General features: G+C 40.1%; 1 protein-coding gene across 2 annotated transcripts; it reads right to left on the reverse strand.

Annotated features, from left to right (window-relative positions):
- Window positions 1–1381: 1381 nt before the first annotated feature.
- tbc1d22b (TBC1 domain family, member 22B) lies at window positions 1382–25166 on the reverse strand. 2 transcript variants are annotated; one of them, XM_073470952.1, is made up of 14 exons: window positions 24887–25036; window positions 16809–16865; window positions 16258–16420; window positions 16004–16166; window positions 12713–12880; window positions 10180–10250; window positions 9742–9870; window positions 9493–9558; window positions 7119–7233; window positions 6172–6278; window positions 6012–6087; window positions 5684–5811; window positions 4616–4711; window positions 1382–3993 (listed from the first exon to the last, which is right to left on the reverse strand). In XM_073470952.1, exons 1-14 carry the CDS (start codon window positions 24940–24942, stop codon window positions 3865–3867), a joined length of 1524 nt encoding a protein of 507 aa, XP_073327053.1. In that variant the 5' UTR covers window positions 24943–25036; the 3' UTR covers window positions 1382–3864. The 2 variants fall into 2 exon arrangements, with proteins under 2 accessions (XP_073327053.1, XP_073327054.1); XM_073470953.1 differs by lacking the exon at window positions 16809–16865 and having other exon boundaries at window positions 24887–25166.
- Window positions 25167–25554: the final 388 nt, after the last annotated feature.

The following is a 25554-nucleotide window of genomic DNA, read 5'->3' on the forward strand; positions in this document are numbered from 1 at the left end:
TCACTTTGAGGAACTTTCCACACGTGCTTTGAGTACAGACAACCGCTCAGTCTGCCGTCTTGCTGGAAGTCGCAAAAGTGAAACCTAAGTTTGTGGGGGTAACTTCTTTGAGCTGTCCACATCACTTCCATCATGTGACGTCACTTGTCCACTTAAACCAGCCTTTGAGCTCCAACAGTCAATATTGAGTTATTTGTTGCTATGAAAAGTAATGTATTTGTTTTGGCAGGCCCTGCATTTGTTTCGAATGTAAAACTATTTTGATCATTATGATAATGATGATATCAGTTTAACTATGTAAGTGAAAAGTTGAATCTCTGAAAAAAAAGTCATGAATTTTCAGAATATCTTGTATTTTGTACGTCTCGTCCCTTTAGCTTTAATGACAGCATGCACTCGAGCAGGCATGGACTCCACAAGTTAGTGTAAAACCTGCTGACTCACCTTATCCCAGCATGATTTGACAGTTTTCCACAAAGCTTCTTGTGATGTCACAGCGTGCTTGGCTTTCTCTTGAGGTCAGGTGACTGTGGAGGACAGTCCATGACACTGAGGACTCCTTGGTCTTCTTTGGTCTTCAGTAGTTGTGTCAAAGCTTTGAGGTGTGTTCAGGCTCATTATCCTGCTGCAGTATGAATCCTTCTCCACAAAGATCAAACCAGAGGGTGGAGCATGTCTCTGAAGAATGGAGTGGTGCTTCTCCTGGGTCAGGGTGGAGTCAGTTCTGAGGTATCATTCTCTCTCCTGTTCGTCTCCTTACATATACCCTTCTGTTACTGACACTAATCTATCACTGTGATTCATCAATAAATGGACTTTTCGCATCATCCACTGTGAAATTCTGGCATTTCTTAGCCCACCTCAAGTGTTTGTCCTTGTTTCCATCCTGAGAAGTGGTTCAGAAACTGCTGCTCGTCCTCTGAGACACTACAAGACAGCCTTCTTCTGACAGGGCTGACTGGAGTCTTTGTTGTTTATTTAGTAAATTCTGTATCTGTGATGAAGTTGCTTCTATATCTCTCAGTGAACTAAGCTTGATGTATTGATGTCCTGAAGGTGTGCTCACTTTGGCTCTGCCTGATCGTGCTTTGGATACATCTGATCCAGTTTCTGTAAAGTGTTTTAAAGTTACATTCACTGCCCCATCAGAAACCTTTAGCCTAGCCATGATTTGACACTGACAAAGCCACTGTTTGCTTAGAATGACAATTTGACTTCTGACACTTTCATTTACTTTCTGAATCCTCAAACTGTCTGATTATTTCCAGGTTTATGTGACAACATGAGATATTTTCAATGAAGTCTCAGACTTCATTGATCTCATTGTATGAAATCAGTGATAATATAATATCCCATGTACACACGCACACAAATGTCAAAATGAAGGACAACCGTTTAATATAAACAAAAAGTTAACATACAGCAGGTACTGTAATAATTTGAAGTATTCTTAACTTTAGGTTGAAACCAGCACTGACTACTGAAGCACTCTAAAACAGATTGTTCAGGCCCAATAAAGATTTGGCATATTATTGTTAAAATAGCATGAACACTTCTGAAACAAACCAAGTAGTTTTAAATGTTGTCACCCTTTAGTTATCAATATATTTTGAGGACTTATGACCTTGAGATAAAAACAGCATGGACTGAACAATGACATGTCGGTAGTGACACAATCAGTTGGTGCACCTGAATGCAGAAAACCTACATTAAGGCTAAAGGCATACTGTAACACTCACAATAAACATTCAAAATGTCCCAGATGGGTTTCAACACAAGATTATAGGTGACTTATCTGACAATGAATGAACCACTGTCAATATTTTTCCAAAAATAAAAATGATCTATCTCCCAGTCTCAACTTAAGAAGAGGAACTTCACTGAATACATGCCATAGAGATAAAACCAAAATGAAAATAAAGATGAAAGATGCTCTCCATTCAATCCATTGCAGTCTACAGGAATCTAGTTCACATTTAATCCTGCTTTTAAACTCTGCTACAGCCTTACAAAGCATTTACTTCAGATTGGTTCAGTTTTCATATGTGAAGCAGATGACCACATAAAAAACCTTAGACACACTTCTTATGGTAGGGAAATAAAAGTACCAAAGCTTATGATTGTCATATCATTCAAACGTACATCGTGTTATAATTAGCGCTGGTCATGGATGAAGATGAGTAGTAACACACATATACACGTCATGATCATGATACTGACTGGAGGAAGTCAGACACAATATAAACCTAACCTGAACCTTAGACAAATATAAAATCCAAGCATTAATGATAACAAAGCATTTATAGACATTACACAGGAGTACATTACAAATGCTCATAACCAAGGCATTGTCATATATTCTGAGCTGCACTGTGTCCACAGGACTGTCTCAAGTAGGATGGTGTGACTGTCCCTCAGTACCCGTTAAAAGAGCGTTAATATGCACTACAATCTCAAACCAAAGTAGAAATTCAGCTGTTGAAAATTGAATAAAATTTCGATTTATTAAAATTAATTTGAACCCAATTCAGCTCACATATGAACATGGAATTTCAAAGCTACATTAATCAGAAGGTTTCCATTCGTCTACTCAGAGGCAGTAAAATTCTAATTTTGTATATACTGATGTCCCCAAGAAGCTTAAAAATTTCTTGTGGTCAGCTGATGACCAAGAAGGCAAACTGACTTCAAATCAGTTTCTCCACTTTCAACCCCAAATGAAACACAGTATCTACTATTTGCTACTCTTGGGTCTTATACCTAAACATAAGAATGCACGATATGGCTTTTTTTCAGTTGATACTGATAACTGATAATTACCTGCTTCTCATACAGAGTGTGATAAAGTGATACATTTCACATTTTTATATTTCAAAAAATACTTTCCACACTGTAGTGTATGCACACCTGAGGGTAAGAAAGGCTAAGATGTGATAAGCAAAGACGGATGATTTGATATTCCATACTTTTCCCTCCCTTGAAACTCTTGTAGAACATGTATTGCCTGCTGCACTTGTTGTCGTTGTTGCTGTTGTTCTTCTTCTATGCTTTTATCCATACCATCACCTACTGTATTGGACAGTGTTTGGCTTCATATTATCGTCTCTATCTGTTTTAATTTCCCAGATAACAATAAATAGCTGATAATATAAAGTTCCCAATATCTTGCCGATGTGCATCCCTTCCTAAATGCAAGCAAAAATACCAGTTTCACTTGAACTGACTGATTGAAGGCCAAACTAAGGACTTACATAAGTTGATGGTACAGTGCAGATTTGGTAACCTGAAATCAAAATCTTATTGATAACAGCGTGACAGTGTCAGACTAGTATTGTAGTTGCCTAATATGTTTCGCTTGTAAAACAACAACTAGAACAACCCCGAAAAAAAAAAAAAAGAAAATCTGTAGATACCATCTTTCACAAAAGGTTGATCACAAAAACAATCATTATCCTGTTATGCTACACCAAGTTCTTCTGAGTGTACATTTCACTTGAGAGACAAACAATACTGCATGACCAAAAATAATATAAGTAAACCAAGATGGCATAGCTATGTTTATTTACTGTAACAGTCCTTTGATACAGTGCAGTATGTTGACTGCAAATAGTCTTATATTCACTGAGCTCTAAAGGTGCATCACAAACCCAAATCCAATCTGACATCCACTGGACTTGATTTTCACAGGATAAGTTTTGGATATCTGAGATAACATCCTGCAGGTGTGCTGGAGCTGCTCTTCAACATGTCTCTTCCAGGTCACCTCAAATACAACAGTTAATGTCCTGAGCATCTCAGATGCTGTGGCTCCATCCAGTTACAGTCTAGTAAAGATACTATGTTTCCTGTGATGCAGCCTTGGGCCTATCTCTTGTAGTGGCTGGGTGCATCTGCAAACATGTACTTCAGTCTGTAAGCTTCAGCCAAGAGGAGACCAACCTCCTCGTTACCCCAGTGGATTGTAGGAAGGTTCTGCAGTAGCATAAGAAGGCCCTAAAGAGCAACAGAAAGTTACTTCTTGATATGGACATTATTATGGAAGGTGGAGGTTAATAATATAGTACAAATTGCATTTCACAGATATATACAGTATGACATCAGGCTTTAAAAGCTCTAATCACTACTGAATACCGAATGTTAAATGGACTAAATGGACTGTACTTAAATACAGTCTTATTCCTAGTCTTAGCGACCACTCAAAGCACTTTACAGTACAAGGCAGCATTCACCCATTCACCCATTCATTGTCTCTCTCTCTCACACACACACACACACACACACACACACACACACACACACACACACACACACACACACACACACACACACACACACACACACACACACACACACACACACACACACACAAAGATAACTTCACAATGTTCACCATCTTAATTTAGTGTGGTAGCATGCTAACATTTGCTGAATAGAAACTAAACAAAAAGTACAGCTGAGGCTTATTAGAATGTCAGTAGTTTTGTAGGTTTTTAGTGTTGGACAAGTTGAAATTTTGACCTAATGATGGTGCAACACTAAAGGTTAAGGGATCACTGAAGTGGGACATGAACATAGTTGCTGAAAACAATGAAGATGACTACAAAGACATTAGTACCTGAAAGTCTACCATGGAGAGGATTTCTTTGCGCCACTCAATGAGGAAAGCAGCACAGACGTACAGGTGAAAGTGGGAGAAACCCTCTGCTTCCGCCTGAGAAAAAGCATATTGCAGCCAATTATACCTTATTCTACTAGACGCATCTCTATGACATGTGTCTTGTTACGTCCTCTGTGTGGCTTCATATCCCACCAGGAGCATTTCACAAGTGGAGCATCATGCCTGTGTGATATTGTTGACATGCTCAGATTATGTTTATTTAATCATTTTCCTTGATATTTACGCTTCTACCATGGGTGAGTAGGCTACATAGTTAAATTATTTTTTTGTTGGCTGTTTTAATTTTGTTTATTGTTGTCATTTCCAACTTTGTTATGCTGTAGATCCTGAGTTTGGAAAGGATGTTTTATTTTGAAAATTGACCGGATGCTCTATGTCGTTCTACTGCCTGGCTTCCTCCCTGTGCAGCTTGACGCTGCTTCTGTGCACAGCATCAAAAATGGAACAGAACTGTGGTGGGACACTCCAGAAAGGAGCCGTGCATTGTCTAGAATCTATCCGATCAGCTCCAGCATGCTGCTGCCAGAACACAATGCAGATGTGCCCGATGTCATCTGAGTATATTCAATAGCATGTTTGATACCACAGGGGAAAATTGACACAACATTGAAGCAGTACATTTTTTATTTTTAATTAAAGGATAATTACAATATGTGCACTGTGTGTTAAGAACAACAGCATCTAAGTTAATTTACTTCTGGAGGAGGTGGGGCAATGTGAGCACTGCAGCGGTGCATGAGTCAACTCGCTGTCAGGTAGGAGAGCAAAAAAAAGAAAAACGCAGCTGGTATATCAATACTGCAAAAAATAAGTATTTAAACTGTTTCAAATATTCAGAGACCATATTTCAATATTCTTGACAACACTTACCTGGGGGTAACAAATACTGTATAATGGACCGTATTTTAAGCAGTAGGGAATTCTAATCAGGGTTTAGGTGGGGCTAATTTGTACTGGATCACTCTCTATTGTTAAGGTTTGATGACAGTGTACTCTCTGCTCTACCTGGTAGGTGTCCCAGAGACGGATAGTACAACGAAGTGGCAACTCCCTCATCAGCAGATTGTTCATCCACCGGAAAGCAAACTGCAGGTACTCCACCTCATACTTCTTGAAATGATTGTGAATGTCCTCTGGAGACAGACAGACAGACACACAAACAGACAGACAGCTGTTAAAATTGTGTCAATCACTTTCTACATGTATGAGCTCACAGTGAACAAGCCCAACCCAAAGGAATGAGTGGGGCACACATCAGAACAAAGTACAGGCAACCTAAAATCCAATTGGACACATGAAGCTCCTCATGGATGACCACTGACACTCCACCCACCGTCTATCCTGCTGACCAGCTCCTCTAAAGCTTTCACTTTGTTCTGGATTCCAGGCTGAGCGAAGGTGTAGTTGTCCTGAAACAATATTTATAATTTTCAATAACTGGCACATTTACAGTTTAAATAAGTGTTTATTGAGATGTATGTGTGTGACCAGACCTGTATGCCATCCAGCAGCTTGCTCATGCACCAGAAGCTGTCAGCTTCGATGTTCCTCTGGGTGTCCAGAGGCAGTGCTGCCACTTCAAAGTTCTCCACATCCTCCGCTAGAACAAGTACATTGAATGAAACACAGATAGCCTGACTCATACAGATGAGTCTCATTCAAACTCTTAGATTTATGAATACTGCTCTCTGCTGATTCCGACTGACTGAAGAAATACTTATGACCTTGGATTTGGTAACAACTAGGGCTGCCCCTTACAAGGTGATCATCTGTGTCATCACTTAAGAAGCGCCCCAAGTCTATTTGCATGTTGTCAGTTGAATTACTGCCCTTTTTTAGCTGCGTTATTCCACATTAAGAAATGCAAGACAAACTGCTTCTTGTCTCAAAACATGAAAAAAAAAACGCCGGGCACAACTCCTGTCTGTTGGCTGCTCCGATGCTCTCATCTCCAGAGCTCAGTGACACTGAAGCTGGCTAAAAAAACAACAAACGCAAGTATTTGGCTGTCAGCCGTCTGTAGGACCCGCACTGAGCAGGACCCACACTTTTACTTTCCTATGTGGTAATAGGATGTTTTCATATCACAGACAATGAACAAAGGCATTAAAACATGAGTCATTAGGTTAAACATGAGATTAATGTAATGCAGGTGAGTTGACACCGACACATTGGGCAAACAAATTAATAAAAGAGGTAGGGTATATTGAAGAAAAGAAATCACTTATAATGTTGAAAACATGAAAAACATCTATAGAGAAGTAAAAGTTTTCAGTGCTGACTCTGACAGCCCTAGTTAACACTGTAAAACAGACAGAGAAAAAAAATAAAACAGATGATCACCTGATAAAAAAACAAAGGAGTCAGTCATTTTCAGTCATTTTAGTCCAGTCTGAACATAATGAGACTCCATGCAGGAATTTTCCCACCAGTAACTTACTGACAAACTCAGACAGGAAGACCACGAAGAAGGGTGTGACCAGATCATTGATTCCCTGGACGTAACCACTGGCTGGGTGACGGATGGCCCAGATAAAGAGGATGCGCTCAAACACCTGAGGAATAAAAGACAACCACAAAATGGTTGATTATTGTGTATACCAGTTTTATTAGGATATCACAAGGCCAACACCACAGAGATCATTCTCAAGGTGATTCCTCACTTTCAGTTCCAGTGTTTGTGGCGCACAGTGTGTTGCGTTGAGTTACACTATTTTACAATTGCTTTAACTCAGTTTTTACAGCAGGGTCTCAATTAAAGCTGAAACCATTAGTCGATTAATCGCTTAGTTGATTGAGGGAAAATGAGTTTCCAACTATTTTGATTATCGATTAGTCGTTTAAGTCCTTTTTCAATCAAAATGGCAAACATTTGCTGGTTCCAGCTTCTTAAATGAAGAATCAGCAGCTTACCTTTGTTATTTATGACAGTAAATGAAGGGTCTTTGGGTTTTGGGTTTGACAAAATAATTTTAAGACATCACAAAATTGTGATGAGCATTTCACAATTTATTGAGGCTGTGTAGAGTAAAGGATGAATCGTACAAATAATCTGCAGATTAACTGATAATGAAAACAATCATTAGTTGCAGTCCCAATTTTCAATGTGTAAAACTCTATGCACTTTGTAATCCAAGATAACCGATGTCGGAATACTACACTGTCAGGAATCCTGTCAAAGAAACTAAAGAAGTTCTGTTTTGAACCCAGTTTGGACACATGGGTGTACTAAAAACATTTATTTTACCTTGAATATAGTTGACAAGCAAAATGATTCCACTCATCTGTCTCTATTATTCTTTATTTCTTGTCACTTTAAGCAAGGTAAGGCAAACCAAGTTTATTAGTGTAGAAATTCATTAAAATGAAGACATTAAAGGTGAATTTTTAAACCTGTTTTTACATGTTTGTGTGTGAAAGTGATTCATTCTTACCAGAAGTTTAGGAAACAGTCCAGCAGATTGCCTCAGCCATGACACAGCTGCAATGGCTGCAATGTAATTACTTGCCGCAACTCCAACTGTCAAAGTTACGTCCACTAAAAGTGCTTGTTTTAGTAACTGACAGGCTGAGGTTGTTATTCTAATTGTCTGACAACATCACAGATACAATTCCAATGGAGAGAGACCTTTTGTTGAATAGTTTTTTGTAACCAGAAACACAAGTCTCCTTCAAGGAGAAGTCTCGCTCTAAAATCTTGCGACAGGTGAGTTGTTGCAAGAAGACGACTTCTGGAGTTCACCTTAAGGAACTGCCAGCAAGAATTCATTTCGAAGGTCATGGCTGACTATGAACTGAGTTTGACAATCTAGATGAGGCAACAACTGTAACAACTCACCTTGTGAGATTTCAGAGCTAGACTAGTGTTTCTGGTTACAAAAAGAATCTTCCTATTTAACAGAAAGGTCTGCCTCCAAAGGAATTGTTTCTGTGATGTTGTCAGACACTTACAATAACAACCTCAGCCTGTCCGTGGCAAAAAAAAGCACTTGCCCCAAGTGATAGTGTGGCTGCATGCTGAGGCAATCTACTGGACCGATTCCAAAACTTTTACTTTGTTTTTAATCCATTTATTAGCATATGTGTTAGTCCATTATTTATTTCACACAAAAACATTGAGACATTTTGGAGGAAGTTTTTCCAAGTGTCCCAAGTGTAAAAGACATCAGGGTCAACAGACCCCTGGAGGGAGTTAGTAAGAGCATATGTATTGAGGAAGCAGATCAGATGTCACAGAATGTTTTGTTTTCTTTTGAGATTTTTTTTTAATTGCTGTGGTGGCAGTGGCAAATAGTTACCAGCGGAAACACTGCTCCTGTAGTTTGACATGATTAACATTACATTTGAAAAATGAAATCATAAGGGGCCTATTTGCAAGTCACACTAGTGCACCCAGTTATGAAATGTAGTTGCCCTTTTTATAAAAGTGATTTTAAAATGTGACCAAAAATAGTCACAGTCTGGAGCCTTGGGCTTCCAGATCCAGATTTCAAGTTAACTGATTGGTCAGCAGCAGTAGGTTAGCTGATTTGACAGTGCAAGATTAAATGCAACAAAGTTAGGGTTCCACCTTGGTCCCCCCTTAGTCGTAAGTCTGGTGGTGGTTTGGTGGTTGTCTCTCAGTTACAAATGACACAAGACCAAGATACGCTAATAAAGTGTGTGCGCGCACGCACGCACGCACCCACACACACACCCACACCCACACACACAAAACAAGCAAACAATTCATCCACATGCACTTTTGATGAACTGCTGATATACAATATTTGAGCTGTTGTAATTCCACTGCTCTTTAGTAGTTCAGTTCTCACCTCTTGTACGACTGGCTGCTGGAACAAGGGGATCAGAGGGTTGGTTCTTGGAATGTCGATGTGGATCTGACAGGAAGAAAGATTGTTACTTAAGATAATCATAGCTGATAACATGTTTGTACAAGTTTCCAATCATATTATTCCTTTAATATCATTAATATCATATACTGTTTACTGAGTTACTGCATTTCTGATAGATGAGTAGTAGCAGTCTAAAGGCTTATTTTGCTAGATTAACTGTAGTATTACCTGTCTGTATGTGTCTTTATAGTGGTCGTCTGTTCTGGAGTGGTAATACTGTTCTATAAAACCAAAGTATTCTTCTCGTTTTCTTTTTAGCACCAGTTCTCTGCGCTCCTCGTTGGCTGGCAGGTAGCCCTGTCACACACACAGGAGAGGAGAGAAAACACAGGGAGAAAGTGCTCGTGAGGAGAAGCTTTTTTCCGATGACCGTTTCTGAGGAACAGAACAGGCCAGTGATTTGAGAAATGAGAAAAGATAAGGTTACCTGTAAGGATAAGGCCTTTGACAATTACGGGAGCGTTTGCTACAAAGGAATTTCATTTAGAAACTAAAAAATGTAACCTGGACTCTCCAAGAAGCTTTGAGACCAAATACTGTGTAACAACTCAGGATAAAGAGCAGAACATCTGATATTGCTAAACTGAAGGTCATCCTGAGACTTACTGAGAGAAGTCTCCATGTGATTGGCCGGACTTCCCTTGGTATGCCCGACCAGCTGTGCTTCCGGAGCTCCTCTATAACAGCACAGAGCAAGATATAAACACACATTATCAACACTTTCAGCACATTCAGATGGCTGTATCCTCCACAGAGTGTAGTGTTTGCCCAAATCCAATCATGACTCCATCTCTATGCTATTAAAGTGTGAGGCTGCTTATAGCTGGCATTCACTTCTGCCTTTGGTGATCTGATCATCAAAAACAGAGTGGACAACTCGAAGTCTGTCAGTTCACACCTGACATTATCATGTGTCTCGAGTGACAACTTGTGATCAGATCTCACTTCCCTGCTCTGTACGCAAACACATCACTGGAACAACCAAACACAATGTTTTCACACAAAGAAACAAAAAACTTCATGTTTAACATTTGCCAAATTTACAAAAAGGCACAAATAATTAGGAATTGTCATAGTCAGTGTTTCACAACATTTATAAAGTTTCTCCAAACTCAACAACACAATTTTTAAGGGAGTCTGGGGACTTTCTCCATTGGTGTCAAAATGGTGGCCTATACTGGTTATTGTTTACTGTATTTGTAAAATTTGACGTGTTTAGCGTCAATAAAATGTTTCTTCTTTCGTAAATTGAGTGTAAATGGTGAAATCAGTGTAAACAGTGTGTTCAAACAGCTGCTAAATGTTGGCAGGTAAGACTTCAGCACTTTAGACACAGAAGCAGACAGGCTGGTACAGCCATGCTGCCACAAACTGACACTTTGTACAAGGAAACACACAACTTCATGTTTTAGTGCTGAATTAACAAGAAGGAACCAATGATTTAGAATTTGTCGTCGCTGTTACACAAAGTTTACGTTTCTGTTCACACAGCAACCCTCAAATGCCTCAAATTTGCTAATGGAGTCTTGGGATATTGCGGCTACTAGTTCAATTAGTTATTGGTTAGTTGAAACAGTGTGTAACTTTACAAACATCTGCTGCTAACACTGACAGGTTAAGAGAGCCCAAACATGACAGTGTCCATTCTGCCTGTGGTTCTAGCTTCTTCTTCTTCTTGTTTCACAGAGGATGTCAGTTGAGTAGGTGGTCCTTCAGTGTGGCCCAGAACATATGTGCATACACACAATGAAAACAATGTGGTCACCACCTCTGTGCTCTGAGTGATCGGAACTCAAATGTGTCCTCAATGCGGCTTGTTGACATTTACACCTGAACTTTGAGCTGTACACTTTTGGTGGGAAAACCCAGGACAGGTGTTAATTCCAGGGTTCTCATTTATAAAACTCCACTTAGAATCCACATTCAAGGTTTGTGTACATAAAAATGAGTAAATGTGCGTACACTATAAGTTTGGGGTCACCCAAAAAATTTACTCATACATTTAATCCATCAAATGAGTTGCCAAATATATAGAAAATAAAGTCATGATGTCGACAAGGTTAGAAATAATGAGGTTCACTTGAAATAATAATTTTGTCCTTCAAACTTTGCTTTTGTCAAAAAATCCTCCATCTGCAGCTATATAACAGCCTTGCAGACTTGCAGACTTTTGGCATGCTAATTCAATTTGTTAAAGCAATCTGAAGAAATGTCGCTGCATACTTCCTGAAGCACCAACATAGGTTAGATTGGCTTGATGGGCACTTCTTACTGTTCATACCATACAGTCAAGCTGCTCCCACAACAGCTCAATAGGGTTGAGATCTGGTGACTGTGCTAGCCACTCCATCATTGACAGAATACCAGCTGAGCTTCTTCACTAAATAGTTTTTCATAGTTTGGAGTTGTGCTTTGTCTCAACATCCTGTTGGAGCTCCTTCCACAGCTTATGGCATAGTGTTGCAAACTGGAGTGATACCCTTTTTTATGCAAGATCCCTTTAACCTTGTACAAATCTCCCACCCTCCCAGCACCAAAGCACCCCAGACTATCACATTTGCTCCACCATGCTGAAAGATGGCATCAGCACTCCTCCAGCAACTTTTTATTTGTTTTGCATCTCACAAATGTTATTTTATGTGATCCAAACACATCAGACTTTAGATTTCTTTTCCATTTAATGGCCAGTAAGACAAGTTTCAGAGCAAAGTAGTTTTTGTTCAATCAACCAGTCCATTATTGGACTGTCAGTCAGACAATCAGTCAGTATTTGTAAAGTGCCAATTCACAACAAAAGTCACCCCAAATTGAGCAGGTCTAGACCATACTCCTTGATTAATTTAATATTTAATTTCAAGACCCACATATGCTGATGCTCTCAATGCTCAACTAGCCTATGGATAGCCAATTTCATTTCTTCTATTCTCCCCTTACTAGAACATTGAGGTTTGAGATTTCTAGCTTAGCAGATAGCTCACAGGTTCCTCAATTAACACCCAGGAGATAGCAAGTAGCTAAGATGTTTATCAGTGTACATCCAGATTTATGCTTAGAAAATGGCATTCACACATTTCAAGCAACAGTTATAAATGAGGTTCCTGGTCTAAACAGGCTCTGTGTGGCTGTGTTGCTCTCTTACCTAGGTCAGTGTTGGAACTAGCCAGCAACTGCTTGAATTTGTCCAGCCGGCTCTTCTCGCGCACCGTCATGGGTGGTGCCCCTGACGCGTTCTGGTCTGAGATGCGAGCCACCAGTGGGATGATGGGACGAACTGGGAGAGTGTGTTGCTTCTGCAGTGTGGCGCGAACTGAAGCGGGCCACACAAGAAAAAAATTAGACAATCTAAAAATATATAGTAATAATATCGTTGTTTAGATTTTACAAAAGGGATTAATGAAAACAATAGAGAACCATAATATTGAAACAACGATTAAACCTTCAAAACCATGCAACTGAGACATGTTTGACACCAATCCTAAAAAAGTTAGCTATGATTGCATTGACATATCAAAACTGATTCTGTCCACCAAAACTTGAGACACTGGTGGGATCAATTTAAAACACTACCATCAAAATGCTTTTTCATGTGGCAAAACTACGTATTCAAATGTATAAAATCATGTAGAAATCCTTGTTTCCACGTTCTCCTTTTGTAATTTATAGTGTTTTTTGTGTCTCAAAATATGTTGCAATTTTCCATACAGTAAAAAGACTGCTGCCACACTGTAACAGGCTGGACACACTGGATCGCTTTTCATTTCGGCCTCCATGTTAACAGGTTTGACAGGTTCACACTGGATGCATGAGACACACTTCTCACGCGTGTGTCAAGTGTGGCTGCTGCATGGCATCATCTAGAGATTCTGAGTTTCTGTCTATTTGTACCGCGACACGTGCGCGGTTCTTTGCAAAAATCGACCTGAAAACGACCTATAGACAGTCATATGGACATCATACCAGTGTTTACCCACAGTTTTAATGTCTGTATCTGTAGAATATATCACAGACATGAAGAGAATACACACAACAGGTGAGGGGCAGTTTCTTTCTTTCACTTTCTTTTTTCTTTCACTTTCTCTCCCTCCTTCCCTCCCTCTCTCTCTTTTCCCCTCCAGCTTTCTCGCTCTTTCAGTGGGGAAAATCGCTTCATCATATTTCTTGATAATTATCAAAGTCAAACTCCATGTAAACAGATAGGGCAGGCAGGAGCCACCCTGCAGCAGCGACGCAGCTGCCATGCTGCCTATGTGAACACAAACACGCAAGTGAGCAGCAGCAGCAGCAACAGCAGCAGCAGCTCAGTAACACAGCCGCCACGCAGCACACAGGCATCCAGTGTGTTCAGCCTGTAACACAATACTGCAAATATATCAACTGATACTGATAAGATAAACCATAATTTAATATTTTTTATTTAAAAAGAGGTTTATAACCAATAGTTTATTCACAGTTGTGTTAAAACATGGAGTCATGTTCCCTCCTCTCTGAACCGATGTGGAATATGTCTTGTAAAGGAGACAGCATGTTTGACTCTCTAGTCTATACTGTGTGGCTGCAGCAAGATGCAGCAGTTTGCCATCAGGAGCACAACAACAGTGTGCTCAGTTGTCCTGGGGCTATCAGAACATTTTCAACAGTTGACAGCTTTCGGTAAGAAGCTGTTTTTCAGTCTTATGGTGTGTGCATGTATTGTCCTGCCAGAGGGGACTTGTTTGAAGAGTTTAAACCAAAGTTGTGAGGATTTCATTAGAAATATTGGCTCGGCTTGCCTTCTTCCTCCTCCTCTCTTGCTCTCACTCTCACTCTTCCTCTCTGTTCTACACGCTGCAACACAGTGGAGGTCACCTGAGGACTATTTTATGCTCTGATGGGATTGAAGTGTTTTGCCAATTGAGTACATGTGAGAAGTGAATGAAAGCTATACCCCTTTTACACTGGCCAAAAAATGAACGTGTACAATCAGGATTTACTCCCGGGTCAATTAACCCTGCAGTAATCATGGTTATTTATCGTCTCTGGCTCGGTTGGCTGTGATGTGAACACAACAGCTGGGAGAACACACTAATTTACTCTCCTTTTCAGGCACAATACTGAGACGTGTTGAATTTAAGGCTGCTGGCTTGTTATTATCTTTCAATCCGTCTCTGTCAAGCAGCGCTCGAAAAACATTCAGTCGGTGCCGAGGTCGAAAGAGAGACTGAAGTTAAAGATATTTAAAAAGTAACTGTTGTTTATGGCTTCCGTGTCTGAGCCAAGTCAGCTGCGTGATCCGTACTGCACATGTGCAACTCTCTCAACATAGATCAGAAAGAAAGGAGATGTTTCACTACTTAGCAAAGTCCATTATCACAACTGGAAAAAAAAAGTGTCTAATTCATTTTCCCGGCGCGTTCGTGATGATGAATGGGTCACAGAAGGGGAAAAAACAGTGTCCAAGGAGTTAGCTGCTGAATATTAGTGGGTTCCCATGTGTTTAAAAAACCTGCGTATACTCGCTAATTTCGGTGTAAAAGTGGTACTATTGGTAACAAGGGTGTGGCATTTTGAAGACCAAAGTTGACCAAAGACCTAAGACCAGGTGAACAAAGTGTGCTAAATGATGGGGTTTCAAAAATGTGATTTATAATGTCTATTTGTGTGAAACAATAGAATTGTGCTAGAATTTGGCAGTCTAGGGTTTTGTTTTTAATAAATGAGCTTCTAGTTCCAGATTTGGGTGTATACAATTAAAAAAACTGTGAAATATTTCTACTCACATTTGCATCTTCGATCCATTAAATTAATACATTTTCTAATGGAGTCACATTGCCCCCTACCTTTTTATCATTTTATTTTCTTGAAAACTCTGATCTGTTTTTCACTGTGTATACGCTCTTTAGTCTGACTTTTAAGTTATTATGTCGTTCTACTTGTGTGTATGCTTGCAGCTCATGCACCAGTGTGTTGTATATGCATCACATAACTGGAAATAACTGTTATAAATTAATAAAAGTTTTTCAGCAACAACCTACCTCACAATCACATAGTTTCATGCAGTTGGAGATACCCAACTGGAACTGCCCAGTACAGATTATGACCCTGTTGCCCATCAGCAAAGATGCTGGGGCTCAGGGCATACAGTATTAGTCAGTAGTTAGTCATGTGTGAGGGTAAAATTTTTACTCTATTAGTTTTACAAGAGTCATCCTTCTGTATCACTAAAAATACATTAGTGCCCATGGGGATAAGAGCATTTGGAGAAACATTTCCAGGACTTCAAACTGTCCTGTCAGGCTCATACAAAAGGCCTGATATAATCCCTCTAGCCCTAACAGGAGACTGGTAGGTCCCTTTGACAAAGTCTGTAATTAGCTTCACTATTACTCATGCGCTAAGCTGCTCAGTAGTTCTTTAATGGCAAATGAACTGCAGCAGCATATAACCCACATACCTGAGGACGTGTTGAGGTGAGCATCACTACTCGACCTGATGACCTTGCCGTTGACATGCTCGTACTCTGTGTCCTCCTCCTGCAAGTTTTGAGCTTCTGTCCTGGGAGGTGCCAGTCGGTTTGAGATCCCAGTTTCTGTGTCACCAGCCTGATTCTGCTGTTGCTGAGTGGAAACACATCAGAATATCTCCTTTCATTAGAGTCCAACTCAATGCACATATATGCTCAGTGATAAAATCATGTCTTGTAGTTACCTGGATTTGTGTGGATGTAGAGTGCAGGCCAGATGGCAGGAAATCCTCGTCATCCTCATCGTCGATGTCCCAAGCATCGTTGGTGCTGCGGGCAAACTCGTGGAAGCTAGAGGCCTTTTTAGACTTGTGATTGTTGAACTTGGGCTTTGTGTCTTTGGGAAAACTGCAACAGGACCGATTTGACAGATCAAAAAGACAGAAAAAGAGAGCAAAAGGCAGAACAATTGGAGAATTTAATGGTGTCACTCGTGGCAGCATTGGTAGCCAATATACACAGAACTTTAGGAGATGATATTGACCAAAGGAACAAAAAGCGAAAACTAAAAATCCAACCAAAAACCACATAAAATCTCTACAATAGGTTTAACAATGTATATGTCAACACTGGGTCTCACTGGTACAGTATAGGCGCATGCGATCCACACATGTTCAAGTACTTGAAGCATGGAACAATGTGCTGCAAAACACGGTCGAAAAAGAGAGTGAAGCCAATAAACTGCACCCATGTAAGTAACACGTTTCCATGCAGTCCGGTCGGGTTTAGCACTTACGTGCGTCGCAATCGTGGGTCGAGAGGTGGATGCTGTGCTCCATACACTGGCTGTACACTGTAGAAGATGACATGTGAGATGCTGTCACCTCTGTGCAGAAAAACATATGCAGCTTCCAACTGTGTTTGACCTAGCTGGCTCATAGTCAGCAAATCTAATTGTCATTTATGAGTCAGAGGAAAGTTGGCAGACTAATGTCCTATCCTTGAACAGGTTGCTCTTCTTACACATTTGTCACAGTATGTAGCTCAATCCCCTTGAAATCAGCTCACTTATTACACAACCAACGAGGGATCACAGAAGAGAAAGTAACAAAGTTGGAAATGGCTATGGCTGCCATAGACACTGTGCTCTGCATACATAAGTAGTATACAAATGAAAAGGAGAGGTTGTCTGCACGCTCAAATTTGCGAACTCCACCAAAAAACTTTTGATTGGATTGCCATGTTGATGAAGGTTCTCAGTTATCCAGGTCATGGTAATTCTAAGTGCTGTATCGTAGACAACTGGACTTTTCTGCAGTTTCTAGAAGACATTTCACCTCTCATCCAAGAGGCTTCTTCAGTTCTAACTAACTGGAGGCGAGGTGCAGGCTTTTAACTCTGTGTGGGAGAGTCCTTACAGAGTCATTAAGGTCACGTGTCTTGTCAGGCAAACATCAATGTGAACAAAAATAGGGCTATACAGACAAGAAGCGACAACTCCATATACTTTATAAGTACTGGTGTGATGCTCGCTAATAAGAGAATGCAACAAAAGTGGGCCCATAGGTAGGAAATAAGGTAAATGATGAGTGGATCTCAATTCAATTCAAAATACTTTATGTGTCCCCAGGGGGCAATTAAAGGCACGTGATCTGCAGGTGATTACACCATGTATAGGCTAACTGTTGCCTTTGTGAGGCTGGCTTTAAGACTTGCACTTACGGGTGAAGTCACACTGGGTGCAGCTACTACAGTCCCTGACAAAAGTCTTGTCACTTATCCATTTTGTAGAAACAACAGCTTAGAACCTGACTTTTAATTAATCAATTGGTTTTAGAAATGGCTCATATAAAAGCTAACACTCTCCCAAATTATGTTTAATGTACTAAAATAAATTTGCTTCACTGAAGAAGGATTGATCATTTAATGAACACAGAAAGGTCAGATTTTGCAAAGACAAAAGTCTTTTCACCTTGTCATATGATGCACCCAATCCTAGATCACAGCCTCACCTGTGATCAATAATTGATCAATCAATTAGTGGGTGTGTATAAAAAGAACCTAAGCACACCGGACCTGCAACTTGACCTCTGACAACATGCCTAAGATTCACCCTGAGACCAAAGTGTTAATTATCAAGAGGCTGAAGACCAGATCCACTGCTGAGGTGGCTGACACCTTCAATGTGTCTCAGCGTCAAGTACAAAGGATAAGAAAAAGATTTGAAGAGACTGGAAATGTTTTTGACAAGCCCAGGTCCGGCAGACCCCGCAAGACAACTGCTCGGGAGGACCGTTTGTTGGCTCGAAAATCCAAGGCCAGCCCCTTTTCCACTGCTGCAGAGCTCCACCAGGCCTGGTCACCTCAAGTCCCCGTGTCAACCAGGACAGTGAGCAGAATTCTGTCTCGAAATGGCCTCCATGGTCGAATCAGTGCCCAGAAACCAGCACTAAACAAAAGGCAATTAAAAAAACGTGTGGCATTTGCCAAGGCCCACAGCCTGCTAAAAGGATGGACGCTGGAAAAGTGGCAGAAGGTGGATTTCTCCGATGAATCTTCGGTTGAATTACATCACAGCCGGCGCAAATATTGCAGGAGACCTACTGGAGCCCGCATGGATCCGAGATTCACCCAGAAAACAGTTAAGTTTGGTGGCGGAAAAATCATGGTCTGGGGTTACATCCAGTATGGGGGTGTGCGAGAGATTTGCAGGGTGGAAGGCAATATCAATAGCCTAAAATATCAACAAGTATTAGCTACCTCTTACATTCCCAACCATAAAAGGGGTCAAGTTTTGCAGCAGGATGGTGCTCCATCGCATACTTCCATCTCTACATCAAAGTTCCTCAAGGCAAAGAAGATCAAGGTGCTCCAGGACTGGCCAGCCCAGTCACCAGACATGAACATCATTGAGCATGTCTGGGGTAGAATGAAAGAGGAAGCATGGAAGACGAAACCAAAGAATCTTGATGAACTCTGGGAGGCATGTAAGACTGCTTTCTTTGCTATTCATGATGACTTCATCAATAAATTGTATGATTCATTGCCGAACCGCATTGATGCAGTCCTTCAAGCTCATGGAAGTCATACAAGATATTAAATATGGATCTCACAGTATCACTACTTAATTTACTGATGTTATGCAACATGTTTTTGTATTTGAAGTCAATTATTTGTTCAATTTTCACATTACTCTATGTAGGCGACAAAACTTTTGTCTTGCCAAAATCTGACCTTTCTGTGTTCATTAAATGATCAATCCTTCTTCAGTGAAGCAAATTTATTTTTGTACATTAAACATAATTTGGGAGAGTTTTAGCTTTCATATGAGCCATTTCTAAAACCAATGGATTAATTAAAAGTCAGGTTCTACGCTGTTGTTTCTACAAAATGGATAAGTGACAAGACTTTTGTCAGGGACTGTACATCTGTACTTTTCTTTGCTAGCTTCTTCAGTGGGTCAGTCTCAGTCTCAATAAGTCTCTTACCTATAGTATTAAAATTCACATTGTCCTGCCGACAAGAAACAATGTGTTTATTCTGATTAACACTGCATTTCTCTAATTTCTGTTTTCTGTTCCCACAAGCTGCAAGCTGTGTCACTCTCTCACTGTCCACTTTCTATAGCTTTCTCCTCCTCCTCTTATCTTATCTTTTCATTCAGGCTCCCTTCTGGTGGACCACAGATCCCTGGGAACACCTCTCTCTCCTGGCCCCTGCTGCCTCACATATTGACAGATCTGGATCGTCATACCCTGGGCTCTGCTGGAACATTGCTTTCCTCTGTTTTACTATCTCCTTATATCTGTATTTCTGTTAAATCTGTTGCCTCTTCATTCTGATGTTTTCTCTTTTACTGCTAATTATCTTGTGCCCTCTTCCAGGTCACCATGGTGGAGAGGAGGTTGTGTGGATTGGGCACCACTTGGCGATGCCTCGGCCTGATCAGTAATCCTCCTGGTTTCACACACTTTACATATATTATATAAATTGTATCAGATAATCTGTCAATGCAAATTGTAAATTGTGACTTTGTTGCTCTGTACATGCCACATCTATTGATTGTGTGTCCGTTCTGGGAGAGGGATCCTTCCTCTGTGGCTCTTCCTGAGGTTTCTTCCTTCTTTTTTCCCCTGTTATAAGGGTTTTTTTTTCTTAATATGGCGAGTTTTTCCTCACTCTAATCGAGGGTCTAAGGACAGAGGGTGTCGTTCACTGTACAGATTGTAAAGCCCACTGAGGCGATGTGATTGTGATTTTGGGCTATATAAATAAAATTGATTTGATTTTGATTTTCATGGAAGAGTGTTGATATCTGAGAATGGACAAGGGGTGGATGTAGAATCCTCAAACAAGAAGATCCCTGACATTGGCGGACTATTTAAAGACCAGTTTTGGGATCCCAGAAAATATGGTTTTACTTGGTATTTACTTGTCTTAATGATGTACCAGTGCTTTGGAATGATTTTGCAAAGCTTGAAACACAGTGGGGACTATGTTGTGAAACACAAACAGCTTCACATTCTGCCTTCCACTTACAGATAACAGCTCAGTTCCTCCCTTTTATTAAATAACCCTTACTCTGTCGAATCTAGATTGGGCAGTTTAATGTGTATTGAACAAAACTAGAGGACAGCTTGAACAGCTGCCGTGTTTGTCACCCCCGTGGTGGACAGTACATTCAGCGGGTGTGACAATCTTAATACTCAGCTTCTTTCCAACTCTCTGGTGACTTAAAGCAGACACAGTCAGGAGCTGTAGGATGGGATGTGGGCCAGACCCACAATTGCTAACAATGCTCCTTTCCATCATAGATATCCAAGAGCAGCAGCCTCCTTCACGCCATTCAAACTTTTAGACTTTTAGAAAAACCCAAAACAGTTACTGGATTAAGTGATGCATGCTCATTCAAATTTCACTTCTAATTGTGATTACACAATGTGGGAATTGAATTAAGTATGCATATCTTGATCTGTGTTAACAGCACAAATCTGATATTGGTTACAATCTTGGAATCAAAGGATTGGAGTCCACACGTACATGGGCATTTTTGAAAATGGTGTCTTAACACAAAAACGAGAATTTTAGCACCTTCTCAGATATAATCTTCATCCAGAGTAAAACACCTGAAATGTGTATCACATAACCATTCACGTACACTGGGCATGCGGGTGCAGGTGTATATTTTGGGGGACTTTGTTCAGATTGTTCATCACCAGGTGATTAATGACATACAGTGATCTTGAATACCTAGGCTACAAAAAAAACATGAAATTGTATTTTTTATTTTTACTAATGTATGTAGGCTCTATAGAGGGTGATTAAAATAACACGGAACATCAACCATATGGCCAGATTACCCATCCATAACCACAATGATGGTCTAACATTAAATCTAATATCACTGTTTATCTAAAATTTTGTGGTGCAAATTCCAGTCATGATAAGCATTTGTTCAAAGTAGCAGGAAAATGTTGTGAATATCACCAATCAACAAACAGAACACTTCTAGCATGTAGATTTGTCAAACTGTGGCCTCTCACACCTGAGGCTAAAAGATGTCAGCATAATTCATTTCATTTGTATGAATAAACTGACAATAAGCCTGGTGGCTGACAACAGGGCCTGCTGATTATCTGACTGTTCCAAAGTCTCTTGTTTACTTCAGACTTGTTTTATCAGGAGCGGCTCAAGGACAGGCAGCAAGGCTAGCTGCTTGCTTTCCTGTTCAAATATATGTTTGTATTTGTGTTTCCAGCCTTCCATCCACTACAGTTTAAGATCAGTATGTGTGACAAAGTCAGCAACGCCCTTTCCTTAGAGTTTCTCTTGTCAGGGCAGGAAACCCACTCAGAGTCTTCACAGTCATAAAGACATGCAGGCCAATAAAGACACGTAAGCATGAATAGGTCATGTCTTATCAATGGAGTCTGATTAGTTTCCATTTTCCACAAAAGTGTGAGGAGTGAGGAGAATAAAAGAAAAGAGTATGGCAATGCCTGCAGGTCCTCAGTGCTCATTTTAATCCATTGCCATGATGCCTATTGAGCAAGCTCTACAGGCTGGGAATAGTCTAACCCAAGTTTGCTCCTCCTATATATTACCATTACACTCAAGTCACAGTAAGACTCTGCCCTGGCAATGCTTAAAAAAAACAGCGAATAGGACATAGGTAGCCACCAATATTATGTGTTTATAGGCCTTGGGGAGTACTACTACATGTGTGGAAAAAGTAGTGTAAAGCCTTCTGTGGCTCTGGAGGAAGCTGCAAGCAATCTGATAAATTCCCCCTCGTGATATCACTCAAGTTGCATTGTGGGTAATGTGGGTGCCAGCTTTTGAAAAGAAATCCACTGTTCCAGCATTGCACTCTATAACTGTGCTGAACTCATTCTGGACAGTTTAAAAACAAATGATCAAAAGAGATAGCACCTTTTTTATTCCACACACTCTTCTTCCTTTTCAAAACATATTTTAATGAGTTAAATTAGTTGAATTCATCTATAATCTTAAAATACTCTTCTACCCATCTGGATGAAAAAAATTGTGTCTGCTACATAACAAGAGATATTTTGAACCCATTTACAGTCCAGACAAACATTGCAGCTGGAAATGAAACATTTACATTTGTTTACACAATATGATCCAAAATAGAACAAAGAAAAATACTGTATGTATGTATATAGAAATATGAATTCTATTTGTCTCTATGTTACCTTGTATTATTTCATATTTTCTTCTAAAAAAACAACACATTCATATATTCCACATTAAATTTATGGAAAAATCTTTTTTGTTGTAGAGAGGATTGGAATATTTCTTAATTCAAAGAGGGAGGACTTTATAAATGCTTTCACAACAGAATAAAGTCTTGTTAAATGATCTTATGGGTTTTGCCATGTATTTCTTTTTAAGAGAAACAAATGCTTACTGACGCTGTGACTCAAATTGACTGAATGGTTACACATGAGAGCCACAAACTGGGGCTACATTGTTGTCTACATTAAAAGTGATGGTAAACATGCTTATACTACTTATACTACTTTATATATATATATATATATATATATATATATATATATATATATATATATATACATATATATGTATATATATATGTCTCTACTTTGCAGAGGTGGATAGTAACAAGTTACAATTTCCTCCGTTACATGGACATGAGTATCTTTTTTTTGCACCATGGCTAAAGTTACAGTACAGTCTTCTAATAGCTCCAGCAGCTAATATTACATAATACAGGACATCATAGAATTGAGCTGAAACTGAGCTAACAGACAGCAATAAGTGTGTCTGTTATGCTAATGCTAATATGTTTGATGTAAATGTATGTAATATACAACATAATATAATAGCCTGATGAAGAGAGACAGAAAAGTATAGAGACCAAATTATTCACAAACAAAAAAGACAAGCTAGGCTTCTTTTTTTCATGTGGAAATGACTGATGTGATCAGATGTCTCCATTAGATCAAAGTGAAGAAGTGACCACACCTGTATTTGAAAGATAATGACGAAACAACACAGCATTATTTCCTAGCTAGCATAAACAAGAAGGCCTGGGCGATATCCAGAATTTGATATCACTTATATTATATTGTCCCGCCAAATACTGCAATAGACTATATCATTGTCTTACAGCAAATATGACATTTGACCTATTACAAATCCCTTGGCCTGCCATGTTCATCCATTTTAAACCCGAAATATTACCAAACTGGCAGGCTGGCATACTTCTTTGAAACTTAGTCCTCCATGTCTGTATGTTTAAGCACTGTGTGCATGCTGCTACATCAGGCCGACTGACCTATAGTAACCTCTGCCAGCCCAGTCTCAATTACACCTGATGTGTGTCCGTCTGTGATGGAAACTGGGACTTTGGACATCTATGCTGGATTTATTAAAGTTTAAGGACATTGTAATATGTTCACACTTTACTTGTTGGCATGCACTAGATTTGCTGATTTGTTTGCCAAATCACAATATAATATAGTAGAAAACAAGCAAATGATGCAAAAACAAAACCTTATTGGTGTACTTAAGAGTGTGATAATACTAATGTAATATTAAGTGATACCAATTGAGAGATACAGGGGGAATATTGTCGTGCATTTTATTGCATTAAGGACATGATGGCTTGTCATTTCATCACAAATACAAAGAGGTGTATGTTCACTTTGTTACTTTTACCTGAGGAAGCCCAGATGTGGTTGAAATAATTCCAGTCAGTCCAGCTCATCTTTTGTTTACGTCTGTAGTTTACTCACTGCTGTAGACTCGTAACTTTTTCAGTAAGTAACTTTGTGCTCGAACTAAAGTGGTGACTTTGAGGAGTCCTCATTAAGACCGTGCAGTCTCCTTCACTCTCATCTCTCCCAGCAGCTACTCTACTGTTGAGTCACCACCTCTCAGCACAGACTGAGAAAGCATATGGCGTCCGATGCACGGACTGTGATAGCTGACACATAGACTGAGCGTAGAGAGGAAGAGACGGACGTGTGTCTGCCTCAGCTGGAGGCCATTATAAAGACACACCACCAGACACGGTGAGAGCTCACAACTGCTGGAGTAAATTAAGAGTCACAACCACAACACAGTCAACGAATGACTGTTCCTGAGGGAGCTATTTACAGTCACACTCTATACGCTAAAGTCAGCCAAAGAGCTCAATCTTGAGATACTCTCCCTACATATACTTCATCATGAGTTGATTTAAGCTAAAAGACGTTATTTTTCTAGTGTTTCTGTACGGACCGTTGTTAATAATCTAACAATACTTCACAGAACCAGTCTGAGACTTACGAAAGAAACGTAGTCCTGCTTTGTTTAGAAAGAGGAAAAGAAGTCACCAAAACTCACCTTCCAGGAACCTTTGCGTTTCTCCTCCAAAAATTGATCCTGTTCTCGGTGGCCATACTCGGACAACACAGCCCCTTTAGACTGACACCGTACCCGGCTGCTCGCACGAAGGAACCATGGAGAAACAGTTTCCGCGTTTCACTGGCTACAGCTCAGCCCTGCTTGGCTTCTTCTGGTCTGCCTCCTCACAAGTTTAAACGACTGGAAGATGTTCATATTTAGATTTCAAATGCGAAGATGTATGATGCGGAGTACTGGAAGCCGCCATCTTGGAGCACACCAACCAAAGCGTCTGATTGGCAAGTGGGTCAAACAGGTGCAGCGAAAGTGGCCAATAGGGGGAGAAGGTGGAGTTACGGTCGGGGATGCTCGCTCGCTGATCGGTTCATCGGTAAAGCTGTTGTGGGACTGCAACTGCAGCCTGCATGGTGTGTCCTCCGACAACAGAGGGACATGGGTTCAGACTCCAGTTGGGTTTACACCAAATTCTGTAACCAGCCTGACCGGTACGGGCAAGATGGCTCCAGTGCCAGTGCAAATGATTTCATTATTTTTTGCCACAGTCTGTATTTCAGAGCTGAAACCTTTGTCTACAGAACATGTGTTTGATTGATTACTCAAGCACAAATAAGCTGAATAATGAGCCTCATAGTATCTGACATATATTT

The sequence above is a fragment of the Pagrus major genome, chromosome 7 (assembly GCF_040436345.1).
Source record: "Pagrus major chromosome 7, Pma_NU_1.0".
NCBI classification, from domain to species: domain Eukaryota; kingdom Metazoa; phylum Chordata; class Actinopteri; order Spariformes; family Sparidae; genus Pagrus; species Pagrus major.